Consider the following 21,978-nt stretch of genomic DNA (forward strand, 5'->3'; position numbering starts at 1 on the left):
TATGGGTATGCTTGTTTATTTTGTATTTTTTATTTAACCTTTAACTAGGTAAGTCAGTTAACTTTAATTTAATTTTTAACAATGACGGCCTATGCCGGCCAAACCTGGACGAGACTGGGCCAATTATGAGCCGCCCAATGGGACTCCCAATCACGGCCGGTTGTGATACAGCCTGGATTCGAACCAGGGTGTCTGTAGTGACGCCTCTAGCACTGAGATGCAGTGCCTTAGACTATCGTGCCACTCGGAAGCTTATAATCGTTAAGGACTGGTGAGTTTTTCTGTCACATCCTGATCTGTTTCACCTGTCCTCGTTATTGTCTCCACCCCCTCCAGGTGTCGCTTGTTTTCCCCAATGTATTTATCCCTGTGTTTCCTGTCTCTCTGTGCCAGTGTATTTATCCCTGTGTTTCCTGTCTCTCTGTGCCAGTGTATTTATCCCTGTGTTTCCTGTCTCTCTGTGCCAGTGTATTTATCCCTGTGTTTCCTGTCTCTCTGTGCCAGTGTATTTATCCCTGTGTTTCCTGTCTCTCTGTGCCAGTGTATTTATCCCTGTGTTTCCTGTCTCTCTGTGCCAGTGTATTTATCCCTGTGTTTCCTGTCTCTCTGCGCCAGTGTATTTATCCCTGTGTTTCCTGTCTCTCTGTGCCAGTGTATTTATCCCTGTGTTTCCTGTCTCTCTGTGCCAGTGTATTTATCCCTGTGTTTCCTATCTCTCTGTACCAGTGTATTTATCCCTGTGTTTCCTGTGTTTCCTGTCTCTCTGTACCAGTGTATTTATCCCTGTGTTTCCTGTCTCTCTGTGCCAGTGTATTTATCCCTGTGTTTCCTGTCTCTCTGTACCAGTGTATTTATCCCTGTGTTTCCTGTCTCTCTGTGCCAGTGTATTTATCCCTGTGTTTCCTGTCTCTCTGTGCCAGTGTATTTATCCCTGTGTTTCCTGTCTCTCTGTACCAGTGTATTTATCCCTGTGTTTCCTGTCTCTCTGTGCCAGTGTATTTATCCCTGTGTTTCCTGTCTCTCTGTACCAGTGTATTTATCCCTGTGTTTCCTGTCTCTCTGTGCCAGTGAATTTATCCCTGTGTTTCCTGTCTCTCTGTGCCAGTGTATTTATCCCTGTGTTTCCTGTCTCTCTGTGCCAGTGTATTTATCCCTGTGTTTCCTGTCTCTCTGTACCAGTGTATTTATCCCTGTGTTTCCTGTCTCTCTGTGCCAGTGTATTTAACCCTGTGTTTCCTGTCTCTCTGTGCCAGTGTATTTATCCCTGTGTTTCCTGTCTCTGTGCCAGTGTATTTAACCCTGTGTTTCCTGTCTCTCTGTGCCAGTGTATTTATCCCTGTGTTTCCTGTCTCTGTACCAGTGTATTTATCCCTGTGTTTCCTGTCTCTCTGTACCAGTGTATTTATCCCTGTGTTTCCTGTCTCTCTGTACCAGTGTATTTATCCCTGTGTTTCCTGTCTCTCTGTACCAGTGTATTTATCCCTGTGTTTCCTGTCTCTCTGTACCAGTGTATTTATCCGTGTTTCCTGTCTCTCTGTACCAGTGTATTTATCCCTGTGTTTCCTGTCTCTCTGTGCCAGTGTATTTATCCCTGTGTTTCCTGTCTCTCTGTGCCAGTGTATTTATCCCTGTGTTTCCTGTCTCTCTGTGCCAGTGTATTTATCCCTGTGTTTCCTGTCTCTCTGTGCCAGTGTATTTATCCCTGTGTTTCCTGTCTCTCTGTGCCAGTTCGTCTTGTATGTTTTCAAGTCAACCAGCGTGTTTTTCCCGTACTCCTTTTCTATTATTTTTTCTAGTCCTCCCGGTTTTGACCTGTTTTCTGGACTCCATTTTTGCCTACTTGGATTTAGTAAAGTTCAAAGACTCTTCTGCATCTGGGTCTCACCTTGTGCCCTTGAGGTGATGGCTAGCAGAGTATAAAACCTGGTTAGGTGATGGCTGGCAGAGTATAAAACCTGGCTAGGTGAGGTGATGGCTAGCAGAGTATAAAACCTGGTTAGGTGAGGTGACGGCTAGCAGAGTATAAAACCTGGTTAGGTGAGGTGATGGCTAGCAGAGTAAAAAACCTGGTTAGGTGAGGTGACGGCTAGCAGAGTATAAAACCTGGTTAGGTGATGGCTAGTAGAGTATAAAACCTGGTTAGGTGAGGTGATGGCTAGCAGAGGATAAAACCTGGTTAGGTGAGGTGACGGCTAGCAGAGTATAAAACCTGGTTAGGTGATGGCTAGTAGAGTATAAAACCTGGTTAGGTGAGGTGACGGCTAGCAGAGTATAAAACCTGGTTAGGTGAGGTGATGGCTAGCAGAGGATAAAACCTGGTTAGGTGAGGTGACGGCTAGCAGAGTATAAAACCTGGTTAGGTGAGGTGATGGCTAGCAGAGTATAAAACCTGGTTAGGTGAGGTGACGGCTAGCAGAGTATAAAACCTGGTTAGGTGAGGTGATGGCTAGCAGAGTATAAAACCTGGTTAGGTGAGGTGATGGCTAGCAGAGTATAAAACCTGGTTAGGTGAGGTGATGGCTAGCAGAGTATAAAACCTGGTTAGGTGAGGTGATGGCTAGTAGAGTATAAAACCTGGTTAGGTGAGGTGATGGCTAGCAGAGTATAAAACCTGGTTAGGTGACGGCTAGCAGAGTATAAAACCTGGTTAGGTGAGGTGACGGCTAGCAGAGTATAAAACCTGGTTAGGTGAGGTGATGGCTAGCAGAGTATAAAACCTGGTTAGGTGAGGTGACGGCTAGCAGAGTATAAAACCTGGTTAGGTGATGGCTAGTAGAGTATAAAACCTGGTTAGGTGATGGCTAGTAGAGTATAAAACCTGGTTAGGTGAGGTGACGGCTAGCAGAGGATAAAACCTGGTTAGGTGAGGTGACGGCTAGCAGAGGATAAAACCTGGTTAGGTGAGGTGACGGCTAGCAGAGTATAAAACCTGGTTAGGTGAGGTGACGGCTAGCAGAGTATAAAACCTGGTTAGGTGAGGTGACGGCTAGCAGAGTATAAAACCTGGTTAGGTGAGGTGATGGCTAGCAGAGGATAAAACCTGGTTAGGTGAGGTGACGGCTAGCAGAGTATAAAACCTGGTTAGGTGAGGTGACGGCTAGCAGAGTATAAAACCTGGTTAGGTGAGGTGATGGCTAGTAGAGTATAAAACCTGGTTAGGTGAGGTGATGGCTAGCAGAGTATAAAACCTGGTTAGGTGACGGCTAGCAGAGTATAAAACCTGGTTAGGTGAGGTGATGGCTAGCAGAGGATAAAACCTGGTTAGGTGAGGTGACGGCTAGCAGAGTATAAAACCTGGTTAGGTGATGGCTAGTAGAGTATAAAACCTGGTCAGGTGAGGTGATGGCTAGCAGAGGATAAAACCTGGTTAGGTGAGGTGACGGCTAGCAGAGTATAAAACCTGGTTAGGTGATGGCTAGTAGAGTATAAAACCTGGTTAGGTGAGGTGACGGCTAGCAGAGTATAAAACCTGGTTAGGTGAGGTGATGGCTAGCAGAGGATAAAACCTGGTTAGGTGAGGTGACGGCTAGCAGAGTATAAAACCTGGTTAGGTGAGGTGACGGCTAGCAGAGTATAAAACCTGGTTAGGTGATGGCTAGTAGAGTATAAAACCTGGTCAGGTGAGGTGATGGCTAGCAGAGGATAAAACCTGGTTAGGTGAGGTGACGGCTAGCAGAGTATAAAACCTGGTTAGGTGATGGCTAGTAGAGTATAAAACCTGGTTAGGTGAGGTGACGGCTAGCAGAGTATAAAACCTGGTTAGGTGAGGTGATGGCTAGCAGAGGATAAAACCTGGTTAGGTGAGGTGACGGCTAGCAGAGTATAAAACCTGGTTAGGTGAGGTGACGGCTAGCAGAGTATAAAACCTGGTTAGGTGAGGTGATGGCTAGCAGAGTATAAAACCTGGTTAGGTGAGGTGATGGCTAGTAGAGTATAAAACCTGGTTAGGTGAGGTGATGGCTAGCAGAGTATAAAACCTGGTTAGGTGACGGCTAGCAGAGTATAAAACCTGGTTAGGTGAGGTGACGGCTAGCAGAGTATAAAACCTGGTTAGGTGAGGTGATGGCTAGCAGAGTATAAAACCTGGTTAGGTGAGGTGACGGCTAGCAGAGTATAAAACCTGGTTAGGTGATGGCTAGTAGAGTATAAAACCTGGTTAGGTGAGGTGACGGCTAGCAGAGTATAAAACCTGGTTAGGTGAGGTGACGGCTAGCAGAGTATAAAACCTGGTTAGGTGAGATGACGGCTAGCAGAGGATAAAACCTGGTTAGGTGAGGTGACGGCTAGCGGGGTATAAAACCTGGTCAGGTGAGGTGATGGCTAGCAGAGGATAAAACCTGGTTAGGTGAGGTGATGGCTAGCAGAGTATAAAACCTGGTTAGGTGAGGTGACGGCTAGCGGGGTATAAAACCTGGTCAGGTGAGGTGATGGCTAGCAGAGTATAAAACCTGGTTAGGTGAGGTGATGGCTAGCAGAGTATAAAACCTGGTTAGGTGAGGTGACGGCTAGCAGAGTATAAAACCTGGTTAGGTGAGGTGATGGCTAGCAGAGTATAAAACCTGGTTAGGTGAGGTGACGGCTAGCAGAGTATAAAACCTGGTTAGGTGAGGTGATGGCTAGCAGAGTATAAAACCTGGTTAGGTGAGGTGATGGCTAGCAGAGGATAAAACCTGGTTAGGTGAGGTGACGGCTAGCAGAGTATAAAACCTGGTTAGGTGAGGTGATGGCTAGCAGAGTATAAAACCTGGTTAGGTGAGGTGACGGCTAGCAGAGTATAAAACCTGGTTAGGTGAGGTGATGGCTAGCAGAGTATAAAACCTGGTTAGGTGAGGTGATGGCTAGCAGAGTATAAAACCTGGTTAGGTGAGGTGACGGCTAGCAGAGTATAAAACCTGGTTAGGTGAGGTGATGGCTAGCAGAGTATAAAACCTGGTTAGGTGAGGTGATGGCTAGCAGAGGATAAAACCTGGTTAGGTGAGGTGACGGCTAGCAGAGTATAAAACCTGGTTAGGTGAGGTGATGGCTAGCAGAGTATAAAACCTGGTTAGGTGAGGTGACGGCTAGCAGAGTATAAAACCTGGTTAGGTGATGTGACGGCTAGCAGAGTATAAAACCTGGTTAGGTGAGGTGATGGCTAGCAGAGTATAAAACCTGGTTAGGTGAGGTGACGGCTAGCAGAGTATAAAACCTGGTTAGGTGAGGTGACGGCTAGCAGAGTATAAAACCTGGTCAGGTGAGGTGAGGCTACGTGTGGCAACAATGCCATTCTCCTTTGGACAGCATCAGACAGAGGGTCCTACACATAGAGACAGAGGGTCCTGCACATAGAGACAGAGGGTCCTACACATAGAGACAGAGGGTCCTACACATAGAGACAGAGGGTCCTACACATAGAGACAGAGGGTCCTACACATAGAGACACAGAGACAGAGGGTCCTACACATAGAGACAGAGGGTCCTACACATAGAGACAGAGGGTCCTACACATAGAGACAGAGGGTCCTACACACAGAGACAGAGGGTCCTACACACAGAGACAGAGGGTCCTACACACAGAGACAGAGGGTCCTACACATAGAGACAGAGGGTCCTACACATAGAGAGATAGAGGGTCCTACACATAGAGACAGAGGGTCCTACACATAGAGACAGAGGGTCCTACACATAGAGACAGAGGGTCCTACACATAGAGACAGAGGGTCCTACACATAGAGACAGAGGGCCCTACACATAGAGACAGAGGGTCCTACACATAGAGACAGAGGGTCCTACACATAGAGACAGAGGGTCCTACACATAGAGACAGAGGGTCCTACACATAGAGACAGAGGGTCCTACACACAGAGAGACAGAGGGTCCTACACATAGAGACAGAGGGTCCTACACATAGAGACAGAGGGTCCTACACATAGAGACAGAGGGTCCTACACATAGAGACAGAGGGTCCTACACATAGAGACAGAGGGTCCTACACATAGAGACAGAGGGTCCTACACATAGAGACAGAGGGTCCTACACATAGAGACAGAGGGTCCTACACATAGAGACAGAGGGTCCTAAACATAGAGACAGAGGGTCCTACATATAGAGACAGAGGGTCCTACACATAGAGAGACACATAGAGACAGAGGGTCCTACACATAGAGACAGAGGGTCCTACACATAGAGACAGAGGGTCCTACACATAGAGACAGAGGGTCCTACACATAGAGACAGAGGGTCCTACACAGAGACAGAGGGTCCTAAACATAGAGACAGAGAGTCCTACACATAGAGACAGAGGGTCCTACACATAGAGACAGAGGGTCCTACACATAGAGACAGAGGGTCCTACACATAGAGACAGAGGGTCCTACACATAGAGACAGAGGGTCCTACACATAGAGACAGAGGGTCCTACACATAGAGACAGAGGGTCCTACACATAGAGACAGAGGGTCCTACACATAGAGACAGAGGGTCCTACACATAGAGACACATAGAGACAGAGGGTCCTACACATAGAGACAGAGGGTCCTACACATAGAGACAGAGGGTCCTACACATAGAGACAGAGGGTCCTACACATAGAGACAGAGGGTCCTACACATAGAGACAGAGGGTCCTACACATAGAGACAGAGGGTCCTACACATAGAGACAGAGGGTCCTACACATAGAGAGACAGAGGGTCCTACACATAGAGACAGAGGGTCCTACACATAGAGATAGAGGGTCCTACACATAGAGACAGAGGGTCCTACACATAGAGACAGAGGGTCCTACACATAGAGAGACACATAGAGACAGAGGGTCTTACACATAGAGAGACACATAGAGACAGAGGGTCCTACACATAGAGAGACACATAGAGACAGAGGGTCCTACACATAGAGACAGAGGGTCCTACACATAGAGACAGAGGGTCCTACACATAGAGACAGAGGGTCCTACACATAGAGACAGAGGGTCCTACACATAGAGACAGAGGGTCCTACACATAGAGACAGAGGGTCCTACACATAGAGACAGAGGGTCCTACACATAGAGACAGAGGGTCCTACACACAGAGACAGAGGGTCCTACACACAGAGACAGAGGGTCCTACACACAGAGACAGAGGGTCCTACACATAGAGACAGAGGGTCCTACACATAGAGACAGAGGGTCCTACACATAGAGACAGAGGGTCCTACACATAGAGAGACACATAGAGACAGAGGGTCTTACACATAGAGAGACACATAGAGACAGAGGGTCCTACACATAGAGAGACACATAGAGACAGAGGGTCCTACACATAGAGAGACACAGGGTCCTACACATAGAGACAGAGGGTCCTACACATAGAGACAGAGGGTCCTACACATAGAGACAGAGGGTCCTACACATAGAGACAGAGGGTCCTACACATAGAGACAGAGGGTCCTACACATAGAGAGACACATAGAGACAGAGGGTCCTACACATAGAGACAGAGGGTCCTACACATAGAGATACAGAGGGTCCTACACATAGAGATAGAGGGTCCTACACATAGAGACAGAGGGTCCTACACATAGAGACAGAGGGTCCTACACATAGAGAGACAGAGGGTCCTACACATAGAGACAGAGGGTCCTACACATAGAGACAGAGGGTCCTACACATAGAGACAGAGGGTCCTACACATAGAGACATAGGGTCCTACACATAGAGACAGAGGGTCCTACACATAGAGACAGAGGGTCCTACACATAGAGACAGAGGGTCCTACACATAGAGACAGAGGGTCCTACACATAGAGAGACAGAGGGTCCTACACATAGAGACAGAGGGTCCTACACATAGAGACAGAGGGTCCTACACATAGAGACAGAGGGTCCTACACATAGAGACAGAGGGTCCTACACATAGAGACAGAGGGTCCTACACATAGAGACAGAGGGTCCTACACATAGAGACATAGGGTCCTACACATAGAGACAGAGGGTCCTACACATAGAGACAGAGGGTCCTACACATAGAGACAGAGGGTCCTACACATAGAGACACATAGAGACAGAGGGTCCTACACATAGAGACAGAGGGTCCTACACATAGAGACAGAGGGTCCTACACATAGAGACAGAGGGTCCTACACATAGAGACAGAGGGTCCTACACATAGAGACAGAGGGTCCTACACATAGAGACAGAGGGTCCTACACATAGAGACAGAGGGTCCTACACATAGAGACAGAGGGTCCTACACATAGAGACAGAGGGTCCTACACATAGAGACAGAGGGTCCTACACATAGAGACAGAGGGTCCTACACATAGAGACAGAGGGTCCTACACATAGAGACAGAGGGTCCTACACATAGAGAGACAGAGGGTCCTACACATAGAGAGACAGAGGGTCCTACACATAGAGAGACAGAGGGTCCTACACATAGAGAGACAGAGGGTCCTACACATAGAGAGACAGAGGGTCCTACACATAGAGACAGAGGGTCCTACACATAGAGACAGAGGGTCCTACACATAGAGAGACAGAGGGTCCTACACATAGAGAGATAGAGGGTCCTACACATAGAGAGATAGAGGGTCCTACACATAGAGAGACAGAGGGTCCTACACATAGAGACAGAGGGTCCTACACATAGAGACATAGAGAGACACATAGAGAGACAGAGGGTCCTACACATAGAGACAGAGGGTCCTACACATAGAGACAGAGGGTCCTACACATAGAGACAGAGGGTCCTACACATAGAGACAGAGGGTCCTACACATAGAGACAGAGGGTCCTACACATAGAGACAGAGGGTCCTACACATAGAGACAGAGGGTCCTACACATAGAGACAGAGGGTCCTACACATAGAGACAGAGGGTCCTACACATAGAGACAGAGGGTCCTACACATAGAGACAGAGGGTCCTACACATAGAGACAGAGGGTCCTACACATAGAGACAGAGGGTCCTACACATAGAGACAGAGGGTCCTACACATAGAGACAGAGGGTCCTACACATAGAGACAGAGGGTCCTACACATAGAGACAGAGGGTCCTACACATAGAGACAGAGGGTCCTACACATAGAGACAGAGGGTCCTACACATAGAGAGACAGAGGGTCCTACACATAGAGAGACAGAGGGTCCTACACATAGAGAGACAGAGGGTCCTACACATAGAGACAGAGGGTCCTACACATAGAGACAGAGGGTCCTACACATAGAGACAGAGGGTCCTACACATAGAGACAGAGGGTCCTACACATAGAGAGACAGAGGGTCCTACACATAGAGAGATAGAGGGTCCTACACATAGAGACAGAGGGTCCTACACATAGACATAGAGAGACACATAGAGACAGAGGGTCCTACACATAGAGACAGAGGGTCCTACACATAGAGACAGAGGGTCCTACACATAGAGACAGAGGGTCCTACACATAGAGACAGAGGGTCCTACACATAGAGACAGAGGGTCCTACACATAGAGACAGAGGGTCCTACACATAGAGACAGAGGGTCCTACACATAGAGACAGAGGGTCCTACACATAGAGACAGAGGGTCCTACACATAGAGACAGAGGGTCCTACACATAGAGACAGAGGGTCCTACACATAGAGACAGAGGGTCCTACACATAGAGACAGAGGGTCCTACACATAGAGACAGAGGGTCCTACACATAGAGACAGAGGGTCCTACACATAGAGACAGAGGGTCCTACACATAGAGACAGAGGGTCCTACACATAGAGACAGAGGGTCCTACACATAGAGAGATAGAGGGGCGTTGTCTTGTTGGCTCGGATGCTTTCTCCAGTGAGATACATTCAGCTCCTTGCGAATTGAATTTGTTTTCTAGCCGAGACGAAAGATAAATATTTGTTTCTTCTTCTTCTCTCTCTTCTGCTCCAGTAATGGATCGACAGGCACATAACATTTCAGACAGTAGAATTCTGCTCTGGCATAGAATGTTCTATTGTTTCCCTGACAACAATAAACGTTGCTGATTGATGTTGTGTTGTCGAAGCAGTGTTTTATGGTAGGGTAGGTCGTGTTCTCTTTCTACTAAATGTATTGGGTAAGTCTGTGTGAGTGGTCTGCGTTCAGGGAGCTGGTAGGCAGGCAGCTCGAAAGAATCTGATTGACCGTTCTGGTTATCTAGTAATGGACTTTAGCCCCGCATTCCTTAACCGACAAGTTAAACGCCCATTCAATGCTTTGAAACTATCTCCAGAGAAGGTTAAATACACTTTTCAGACAAATAAATGCTGTAGCTAAGGCACTTTCCAGGTGCCACACTTTATATAACCATATTTATAGAGGCCCAGGCTATAATATTCTGCCCATATGAACCACATTTATAGAGGCCCAGGCTATAATATTCTGCCCATATGAACCACATTTATAGAGGCCCAGGCTATAATATTCTGACCATATGAACCACATTTATAGAGGCCCAGGCTATAATATTCTGCCCATATGAACCACATTTATAGAGGCCCAGGCTATAATATTCTGCCCATATGAACCATATTTATAGAGGCCCAGGCTATAATATTCTGACCATATGAACCACATTTATAGAGGCCCAGGCTATAATATTCTGCCCATATGAACCACATTTATAGAGGCCCAGGCTATAATATTCTGCCCATATGAACAACATTTATAGAGGCCCAGGCTATAATATTCTGCCCATATGAACCACATTTATAGAGGCCCAGGCTATAATATTCTGCCCATATGAACCACATTTATAGAGGCCCAGGCTATAATATTCTGCCCATATGAACCACATTTATAGAGGCCCAGGCTATAATATTCTGACCATATGAACCACACTTATAGAGGCCCAGGCTATAATATTCTGCCCATATGAACCACATTTATAGAGGCCCAGGCTATAATATTCTGCCCATATGAACCACATTTATAGAGGCCCAGGCTATAATATTCTGCCCATATGAACCACATTTATAGAGGCCCAGGCTATAATATTCTGCCCATATGAACCACATTTATAGAGGCCCAGGCTATAATATTCTGCCCATATGAACCACATTTATAGAGGCCCAGGCTATAATATTCTGCCCATATGAACCACATTTATAGAGGCCCAGGCTATAATATTCTGACCATATGAACCACATTTATAGAGGCCCAGGCTATAATATTCTGCCCATATGAACAACATTTATAGAGGCCCAGGCTATAATATTCTGCCCATATGAACAACATTTATAGAGGCCCAGGCTATAATATTCTGCCCATATGAACCACATTTATAGAGGCCCAGGCTATAATATTCTGCCCATATGAACCACATTTATAGAGGCCCAGGCTATAATATTCTGACCATATGAACCACATTTATAGAGGCCCAGGCTATAATATTCTGACCATATGAACCACATTTATAGAGGCCCAGGCTATAATATTCTGCCCATATGAACCACATTTATAGAGGCCCAGGCTATAATATTCTGCCCATATGAACCACATTTATAGAGGCCCAGGCTATAATATTCTGCCCATATGAACCACATTTATAGAGGCCCAGGCTATAATATTCTGCCCATATGAACCACATTTATAGAGGCCCAGGCTATAATATTCTGACCATATGAACAACATGTATAGAGGCCCAGGCTATAATATTCTGACCATATGAACAACATTTATAGAGGCCCAGGCTATAATATTCTGACCATATGAACAACATTTATAGAGGCCCAGGCTATAATATTCTGACCATATGAACAACATTTATAGAGGCCCAGGCTATAATATTCTGACCATATGAACAACATTTATAGAGGCCCAGGCTATAATACTCTGACCATATGAACCACATTTATAGAGGCCCAGGCTATAATATTCTGCCCATATGAACCACATTTATAGAGGCCCAGGCTATAATATTCTGACCATATGAACAACATGTATAGAGGCCCAGGCTATAATATTCTGCCCATATGAACAACATTTATAGAGGCCCAGGCTATAATACTCTGACCATATGAACCACATTTATAGAGGCCCAGGCTATAATATTCTGCCCATATGAACCACATTTATAGAGGCCCAGGCTATAATATTCTGACCATATGAACAACATTTATTTTAGGCCATAACCATGTGTAGCCATACATGATTTAATGAAAAGTACTAAACATACACCTTAAATAACAGACTCGAACACAGGCAATAGGCCACAGCTTCACAGCTTCCCTGCGAAACTCAACGTAGTGTTGCCTCACCCGGATGAAAGAGTGGCGGAATAATGAGTTGGCTTCCGCAGTAGTATTCAGGGTAAAATATTAAACGTTGTGGCAGTGCTTCGGTTCGGGCGCTACTCTCCGGGCGCTACACTCCGGGCGCTACTCTCCGGGCGCTACTCTCCGGGCGCTACTCTCCGGGCGCTACTCTCCGGGCGCTACTCTCCGGGCGCTACTCTCCGGGCGCTACTCTCCGGGCGCTACTCTCCGGGCGCTACTCTCCGGGCGCTACTCTCCGGGCGCTACTCTCCGGGCGCTACTCTCCGGGCGCTACACTCCGGGCGCTACACTCCGGGCGCTACACTCCGGGCGCTACACTCCGGGCGCTACACTCCGGGCGCTACACTCCGGGCGCTACACTCCGGGCGCTACACTCCGGGCGCTACACTCCGGGCGCTACACTCCGGGCGCTACACTCCGGGCGCTACACTCCGGGCGCTACACTCCGGGCGCTACACTCCGGGCTCTACACTCCGGGCTCTACACTCCGGGCTCTACACTCCGGGCTCTACACTCCGGGCTCTACACTCCGGGCTCTACACTCCGGGCTCTACACTCCGGGCTCTACACTCCGGGCTCTACACTCCGGGCTCTACACTCCGGGCTCTACACTCCGGGCTCTACACTCCGGGCTCTACACTCCGGGCTCTACACTCCGGGCTCTACTCACCATCGGCTGCGGTCCACGTCGTACTTGTACAGGTCTCCAGACAGGCCGTACTTGTTAGCGGTGAAGGCCTTGTACCCTCCGTGGATGTAGATGGCTCGGGAGGAGGGGTCAAACACACTGCTGTGGCCGTACCCTCCCTGCACCAGGGCTCCATCTGTAACCACTGCACTCCACGTGTTCTTATCTGGAGCAGTCACAGAACATAACGTAAGGTCTACATACATTGCATTCGGAAAGTATTCAGACCCTTTTCCACTTTGTTATGTTACAGTCTTATTCTAAAATGAATGAAAAAATAATAATTCTCAATACACACACAATACCCCAAAATGACAAAGCAAAAACAGGTTTTCAGAAATGTTAGTAAAGTTATCAAAAATATCCCATTCACAAAAGTATTCAGACCCTTTACTCAGTACTTTGTTGAAGCACCTTTGGCAGTGATTACAGCCTCCAGTCTTCTTGGGTATGACGCTACAAACTTGGCACACCTGTATTTGGGGAGTTTCTCCCATTCTTCTCTGCAGATCCTCTCAACCTCTGTCAGGTTGGATGGGGAGCGTTGCTGTACAGCTATTTTCAGGTCTCTCCAGAGATTTTCGATCGGGTCAAGTCCAAGCTCTGGCTGGGCCACTCAAGGACATTCAGAGATTTGTCCTGAAGCCACTCCTGTATTGTCTTGGCTGTGTGCTTAGGGTCGTTGTCCTGTTGGAAGGTGAACCTTCACCCCAGTCTGAGGTCCTGAGCGCTCAGGAGCAGGTTTTAATTAAGGATCTCTCTGTACTTTGCTCCGTTCATCCTTCCCTCGATCCTAACTAATCTCCCAGTCTCTGCCGCTGAAAAACATCCCCACAACATGATGCTGCCACCGCCATGCTTCACCGTAGGGATGGTGCCAAGCTTCCTCCAGACGTGACACTTGGCATTCAGGACAAAGAGTTCAATCTTGGGTTCATCAGACCAGAGAATCTAGCTTCTCATGGTCTGAGAATAAGGTGCCTTTTGGCAAACTCCAAGGGGGCTGTCATCTGCCTTTTACTGAGGAGTGGCCACTGTGTTCTTGGGGACCTTCAATGCTTCAGAAATGTTTTGGTCCCCTTCCCCAGATCTGTGCCTGGACACAATCCTGTCCCGGAGCTCTATGGACAATTCCTTCGACCTCATGGTTTGGTTTTTGCCCTGACATGAACTGTCAACTGTGGGACCTTATATAGACAGGTGTGTGCCTTTCCAAATCATGTCCAATCAATTGAATTTACCACAGGTGGACTCCAATCAAGTTGTAGAAACATCTCAAGGATGATCAATGGAAACAGGATGCACCTGAGCTCCATTTCAAGTCTCATAGCAAAGGGTCTGAATACTTATGGAAACGAGGAATCTAGTTGTTTTTTTTTAAATAAATTTGCCAAAATGACAAAAAATGGCTCTGAATACCTTCCGAATACATAACATATAACATGTGTAACATAAAACCTTCCGAATACATAACATATAACATGTGTAACATACAACATGTAATCCACGTTGTTAGCTGAAACAGTAACACAACGGCTCTATCTTTAGTTTATAGTTACAAGAGGATCAAACTAAACACATTTCATTAATGACATAACAGAAGGAAGCACAATCTGTTTATAGGACGCTGTTAAACTTAAGGACCAAAAGTTGAAAAACAGTCAAGGAAATACACAACTTCATAAAAAAAGTATTTATAAAGTGTTCCACACGGTGTAAATGTCTTTGGGTCAATTAAATCCTATCCACAGGGCCTTCAGAAAGCATTTATAATATTCTGTACAAGTCCACATTGTGTGGTGTTACAGCCTGAAATGAAAATGGATTTAAACATAAATCTCATCCATCTACACCTGTATCTTTATAGTGACTGGGTCAGGAAGGACACCTGTATCTTTATAGTGACTGGGTCAGGAAGGAAGCCTGTATCTTTATAGTGACTGGGTCAGGAAGGAAGCCTGTATCTTTATAGTGACTGGGTCAGGAAGGAAGCCTGTATCTTTATAGTGACTGGGTCAGGAAGCCTGTATCTTTATTGTGACTGGGTCAGGAAGGAAGCCTGTATCTTTATAGTGACTGGGTCAGGAAGGAAGCCTGTATCTTTATAGTGACTGGGTCAGGAAGGAAGCCTGTATCTTTATAGTGACTGGGTCAGGAAGCCTGTATCTTTATTGTGACTGGGTCAGGAAGGAAGCCTGTATCTTTATAGTGACTGGGTCAGGAAGCCTGTATCTTTATAGTGACTGGGTCAGGAGGGACACCTGTATCTTTATAGTGACTGGGTCAGGAAGGAAGCCTGTATCTTTATAGTGACTGGGTCAGGAAGGACACCTGTATCTTTATAGTGACTGGGTCAGGAAGGAAGCCTGTATCTTTATAGTGACTGGGTCAGGAAGGAAGCCTGTATCTTTATAGTGACTGGGTCAGGAAGGAAGCCTGTATCTTTATAGTGACTGGGTCAGGAAGCCTGTATCTTTATTGTGACTGGGTCAGGAAGGAAGCCTGTATCTTTATAGTGACTGGGTCAGGAAGGAAGCCTGTATCTTTATAGTGACTGGGTCAGGAAGGAAGCCTGTATCTTTATAGTGACTGGGTCAGGAAGCCTGTATCTTTATTGTGACTGGGTCAGGAAGGAAGCCTGTATCTTTATAGTGACTGGGTCAGGAAGGAAGCCTGTAGCTTTATAGTGACTGGGTCAGGAAGGAAGCCTGTATCTTTATAGTGACTGGGTCAGGAAGGACACCTGTATCTTTATAGTGACTGGGTCAGGAAGGACACCTGTATCTTTATAGTGACTGGGTCAGGAAGGAAGCCTGTATCTTTATAGTGACTGGGTCAGGAAGGAAGCCTGTATCTTTATAGTGACTGGGTCAGGAAGGAAGCCTGTATCTTTATAGTGACTGGGTCAGGAAGGAAGCCTGTATCTTTATAGTGACTGGGTCAGGAAGGAAGCCTGTATCTTTATAGTGACTGGGTCAGGAAGGACACCTGTATCTTTATAGTGACTGGGTCAGGAAGGAAGCCTGTATCTTTATAGTGACTGGGTCAGGAAGGAAGCCTGTATCTTTATAGTGACTGGGTCAGGAAGGAAGCCTGTATCTTTATAGTGACTGGGTCAGGAAGGAAGCCTGTATCTTTATAGTGACTGGGTCAGGAAGGAAGCCTGTATCTTTATAGTGACTGGGTCAGGAAGGACACCTGTATCTTTATAGTGACTGGGTCAGGAAGGAAGCCTGTATCTTTATAGTGACTGGGTCAGGAAGGAAGCCTGTATCTTTATAGTGACTGGGTCAGGAAGGACACCTGTATCTTTATAGTGACTGGGTCAGGAAGGAAGCCTGTATCTTTATAGTGACTGGGTCAGGAAGGACACCTGTATCTTTATAGTGACTGGGTCAGGAAGGAAGCCTGTATCTTTATAGTGACTGGGTCAGGAAGGAAGCCTGTATCTTTATAGTGACTGGGTCAGGAAGGAAGCCTGTATCTTTATAGTGACTGGGTCAGGAAGGAAGCCTGTATCTTTATAGTGACTGGGTCAGGAAGCCTGTATCTTTATAGTGACTGGGTCAGGAAGGAAGCCTGTATCTTTATAGTGACTGGGTCAGGAAGGAAGCCTGTATCTTTATAGTGACTGAGTCAGGAAGGAAGCCTGTATCTTTATAGTGACTGGGTCAGGAAGCCTGTATCTTTATAGTGACTGGGTCAGGAAGGAAGCCTGTATCTTTATTGTGACTGGGTCAGGAAGCCTGTATCTTTATAGTGACTGGGTCAGGAAGGAAGCCTGTATCTTTATAGTGACTGGGTCAGGAAGCCTGTATCTTTATAGTGACTGGGTCAGGAAGCCTGTATCTTTATAGTGACTGGGTCGGGAAGCCTGTATCTTTATAGTGACTGGGTCAGGAAGGAAGCCTGTATCTTTATAGTGACTGGGTCAGGAAGGAAGCCTGTATCTTTATAGTGACTGGGTCAGGAAGGAAGCCTGTATCTTTATAGTGACTGGGTCAGGAAGGAAGCCTGTATCTTTATAGTGACTGGGTCAGGAAGGAAGCCTGTATCTTTATAGTGACTGGGTCAGGAAGGAAGCCTGTATCTTTATAGTGACTGGGTCAGGAAGCCTGTATCTTTATAGTGACTGGGTCAGGAAGGAAGCCTGTATCTTTATAGTGACTGGGTCAGGAAGCCTGTATCTTTATTGTGACTGGGTCAGGAAGCCTGTATCTTTATAGTGACTGGGTCAGGAAGCCTGTATCTTTATAGTGACTGGGTCAGGAAGCATGTATCTTTATAGTGACTGGGTCAGGAAGCCTGTATCTTTATAGTGACTGGGTCAGGAAGCCTGTATCTTTATAGTGACTGGGTCAGGACACCTGTAGCTTTATAGTGACTGGGTCAGGAAGCCTGTATCTTCATAGTGACTGGGTCAGGAAGGAAGCCTGTATCTTTATAGTGACTGGGTCAGGAAGGAAGCCTGTATCTTTATAGTGACTGGGTCAGGAAGGAAGCCTGTATCTTTATAGTGACTGGGTCAGGAAGGAAGCCTGTATCTTTATAGTGACTGGGTCAGGAAGGAAGCCTGTATCTTTATAGTGACTGGGTCAGGAAGCCTGTATCTTTATAGTGACTGGGTCAGGAAGGAAGCCTGTATCTTTATAGTGACTGGGTCAGGAAGGAAGCCTGTATCTTTATAGTAACTGGGTCAGGAAGGAAGCCTGTATCTTTATAGTAACTGGGTCAGGAAGGAAGCCTGTATCTTTATAGTGACTGGGTCAGGAAGGAAGCCTGTGTCTTTATAGTGACTGGGTCAGGAAGGAAGCCTGTATCTTTATAGTGACTGGGTCAGGAAGGAAGCCTGTATCTTTATAGTGACTGGGTCAGGAAGGAAGCCTGTGTCTTTATAGTAACTGGGTCAGGAAGACTGTGTCTTTATAGTAACTGGGTCAGGAAGCCTGTGTCTTTATAGTAACTGGGTCAGGAAGCCTGTGTCTTTATAGTGACTGGGTCAGGAAGCCTGTATCTTTATAGTGACTGGGTCAGGAAGGAGGCCTGTATCTTTATAGTGACTGGGTCAGGAAGGAAGCCTGTATCTTTATAGTGACTGGGTCAGGAAGGAAGCCTGTGTCTTTATAGTGACTGGGTCAGGAAGCCTGTATCTTTATAGTGACTGGGTCAGGAAGGAAGCCTGTATCTTTATAGTGACTGGGTCAGGAAGGAAGCCTGTATCTTTATAGTGACTGGGTCAGGAAGGAAGCCTGTATCTTTATAGTGACTGGGTCAGGAAGCCTGTATCTTTATAGTGACTGGGTCAGGAAGCCTGTATCTTTATAGAGACTGGGTCAGGAAGCCTGTATCTTTATAGTGACTGGGTCAGGAAGGAAGCCTGTATCTTTATAGTGACTGGGTCAGGAAGGAAGCCTGTATCTTTATAGTGACTGGGTCAGGAAGGAAGCCTGTATCTTTATAGTGACTGGGTCAGGAAGCCTGTATCTTTATAGTGACTGGGTCAGGAAGGAAGCCTGTATCTTTATAGTGACTGGGTCAGGAAGCCTGTATCTTTATAGTGACTGGGTCAGGAAGGAAGCCTGTATCTTTATAGTGACTGGGTCAGGAAGGAAGCCTGTATCTTTATAGTGACTGGGTCAGGAAGCCTGTATCTTTATAGTGACTGGGTCAGGAAGCCTGTATCTTTATAGTGACTGGGTCAGGAAGCCTGTATCTTTATAGAGACTGGGTCAGGAAGCCTGTATCTTTATAGTGACTGGGTCAGGAAGGAAGCCTGTATCTTTATAGTGACTGGGTCAGGAAGGAAGCCTGTATCTTTATAGTGACTGGGTCAGGAAGGAAGCCTGTATCTTTATAGTGACTGGGTCAGGAAGCCTGTATCTTTATAGTGACTGGGTCAGGAAGGAAGCCTGTATCTTTATAGTGACTGGGTCAGGAAGGAAGCCTGTATCTTTATAGTAACTGGGTCAGGAAGGAAGCCTGTATCTTTATAGTAACTGGGTCAGGAAGGAAGCCTGTATCTTTATAGTGACTGGGTCAGGAAGGAAGCCTGTATCTTTATAGTGACTGGGTCAGGAAGGAAGCCTGTATCTTTATAGTGACTGGGTCAGGAAGGAAGCCTGTATCTTTATAGTGACTGGGTCAGGAAGGAAGCCTGTGTCTTCATAGTAACTGGGTCAGGAAGCCTGTGTCTTTATAGTAACTGGGTCAGGAAGCCTGTGTCTTTATAGTAACTGGGTCAGGAAGCCTGTGTCTTTATAGTGACTGGGTCAGGAAGCCTGTATCTTTATAGTGACTGGGTCAGGAAGGAAGCCTGTATCTTTATAGTGACTGGGTCAGGAAGGAAGCCTGTATCTTTATAGTGACTGGGTCAGGAAGGAAGCCTGTATCTTTATAGTGACTGGGTCATGAAGGAAGCCTGTATCTTTATAGTGACTGGGTCAGGAAGGAAGCCTGTGTCTTTATAGTGACTGGGTCAGGAAGCCTGTATCTTTATAGTGACTGGGTCAGGAAGGAAGCCTGTATCTTTATAGTGACTGGGTCAGGAAGGAAGCCTGTATCTTTATAGTGACTGGGTCAGGAAGGAAGCCTGTATCTTTATAGTGACTGGGTCAGGAAGCCTGTATCTTTATAGTGACTGGGTCAGGAAGGAAGCCTGTATCTTTATAGTGACTGGGTCAGGAAGCCTGTATCTTTATAGTGACTGGGTCAGGAAGCCTGTATCTTTATAATGACTGGGTCAGGAAGGAAACCTGTATCTTTATAGTGACTGGGTCAGGAAGGAAGCCTGTATCTTTATAGTGACTGGGTCAGGAAGGAAGCCTGTATCTTTATAGTGACTGGGTCAGGAAGCCTGTATCTTTATAGTGACTGGGTCAGGAAGGAAGCCTGTATCTTTATAGTGACTGGGTCAGGAAGCCTGTATCTTTATAGTGACTGGGTCAGGAAGGAAGCCTGTATCTTTATAGTGACTGGGTCAGGAAGCCTGTATCTTTATAGTGACTGGGTCAGGAAGCCTGTATCTTTATAGAGACTGGGTCAGGAAGCCTGTATCTTTATAGTGACTGGGTCAGGAAGGAAGCCTGTATCTTTATAGTGACTGGGTCAGGAAGGAAGCCTGTATCTTTATAGTGACTGGGTCAGGAAGGAAGCCTGTATCTTTATAGTGACTGGGTCAGGAAGCCTGTATCTTTATAGTGACTGGGTCAGGAAGGAAACCTGTATCTTTATAGAGACTGGGTCAGGAAGGAAGCCTGTATCTTTATAGTGACTGGGTCAGGAAGGAAGCCTGTATCTTTATAGTGACTGGGTCAGGAAGGAAGCCTGTATCTTTATAGTGACTGGGTCAGGAAGGAAGCCTGTATCTTTATAGTGACTGGGTCAGGAAGGAAGCCTGTATCTTTATAGTGACTGGGTCAGGAAGCCTGTATCTTTATAGTGACTGGGTCAGGAAGCCTGTATCTTTATAGTGACTGGGTCAGGAAGGAAACCTGTATCTTTATAGTGACTGGGTCAGGAAGGAAGCCTGTATCTTTATAGTGACTGGGTCAGGAAGGAAGCCTGTATCTTTATAGTAACTGGGTCAGGAAGCCTGTATCTTTATAGTGACTGGGTCAGGAAGGAAGCCTGTATCTTTATAGTGACTGGGTCAGGAAGGAAGCCTGTATCTTTATAGTGACTGGGTCAGGAAGGAGGCCTGTATCTTTATAGTGACTGGGTCAGGAAGGAAGCCTGTATCTTTATAGTGACTGGGTCAGGAGGGACACCTGTATCTTTATAGTGACTGGGTCAGGAAGGAAGCCTGTATCTTTATAGTGACTGGGTCAGGAAGCCTGTATCTTTATAGTGACTGGGTCAGGAAGGAAGCCTGTATCTTTATAGTGACTGGGTCAGGAAGGAAGCCTGTATCTTTATAGTGACTGGGTCAGGAAGGAAGCCTGTATCTTTATAGTGACTGGGTCAGGAAGGAAGCCTGTATCTTTATAGTGACTGGGTCAGGAAGGAAGCCTGTATCTTTATAGTGACTTGGTCAGGAAGGAAGCCTGTATCTTTATAGTGACTGGGTCAGGAAGGAAGCCTGTATCTTTATAGTGACTGGGTCAGGAAGGAAGCCTGTATCTTTATAGTGACTGGGTCAGGAAGGAAGCCTGTATCTTTATAGTGACTGGGTCAGGAAGGAAGCCTGTATCTTTATAGTGACTGGGTCAGGAAGGAAGCCTGTATCTTTATAGTGACTGGGTCAGGAAGGAAGCCTGTATCTTTATAGTGACTGGGTCAGGAAGGAAGCCTGTATCTTTATAGTGACTGGGTCAGGAAGCCTGTATCTTTATAGTGACTGGGTCAGGAAGCCTGTATCTTTATAGTGACTGGGTCAGGAAGGAAACCTGTATCTTTATAGTGACTGGGTCAGGAAGGAAACCTGTATCTTTATAGTGACTGGGTCAGGAAGGAAGCCTGTATCTTTATAGTGACTGGGTCAGGAAGCCTGTATCTTTATAGTGACTGGGTCAGGAAGCCTGTATCTTTATAGTGACTGGGTCAGGAAGGAAGCCTGTATCTTTATAGTGACTGGGTCAGGAAGGAAGCCTGTATCTTTATAGTGACTGGGTCAGGAAGCCTGTATCTTTATAGTGACTGGGTCAGGAAGGAAGCCTGTATCTTTATAGTGACTGGGTCAGGAAGGAAGCCTGTATCTTTATAGTGACTGGGTCAGGAAGGAAGCCTGTATCTTTATAGTGACTGGGTCAGGAAGGAAGCCTGTATCTTTATAGTGACTGGGTCAGGAAGGAAGCCTGTATCTTTATAGTGACTGGGTCAGGAAGGAAGCCTGTATCTTTATAGTGACTGGGTCAGGAAGGAAGCCTGTATCTTTATAGTGACTGGGTCAGGAAGGAAGCCTGTATCTTTATAGTGACTGGGTCAGGAAGGAAGCCTGTATCTTTATAGTGACTGGGTCAGGAAGGAAGCCTGTATCTTTATAGTGACTGGGTCAGGAAGGAAGCCTGTATCTTTATAGTGACTGGGTCAGGAAGGAAGCCTGTATCTTTATA

General features: G+C 46.4%; 1 protein-coding gene across 7 annotated transcripts in view; it reads right to left on the reverse strand.

Annotated features, from left to right (window-relative positions):
- The window catches only part of LOC129811250 (attractin-like), a 242,380-nt gene that overhangs the window by 148,375 nt on the left and 72,027 nt on the right, over positions 1-21,978 (reverse strand). For all 7 annotated transcript variants that reach the window (XM_055862407.1, XM_055862410.1, XM_055862406.1 and 4 more), the window contains exon 9: positions 12,911-13,094. In XM_055862407.1, coding sequence (XP_055718382.1) covers positions 12,911-13,094 — 184 coding nt within the window. The remainder of the gene's footprint in view (positions 1-12,910; positions 13,095-21,978) is intronic.

This window comes from Salvelinus fontinalis, chromosome 15 (assembly GCF_029448725.1).
Source record: "Salvelinus fontinalis isolate EN_2023a chromosome 15, ASM2944872v1, whole genome shotgun sequence".
Classification (NCBI taxonomy): Eukaryota; Metazoa; Chordata; class Actinopteri; order Salmoniformes; family Salmonidae; genus Salvelinus; species Salvelinus fontinalis.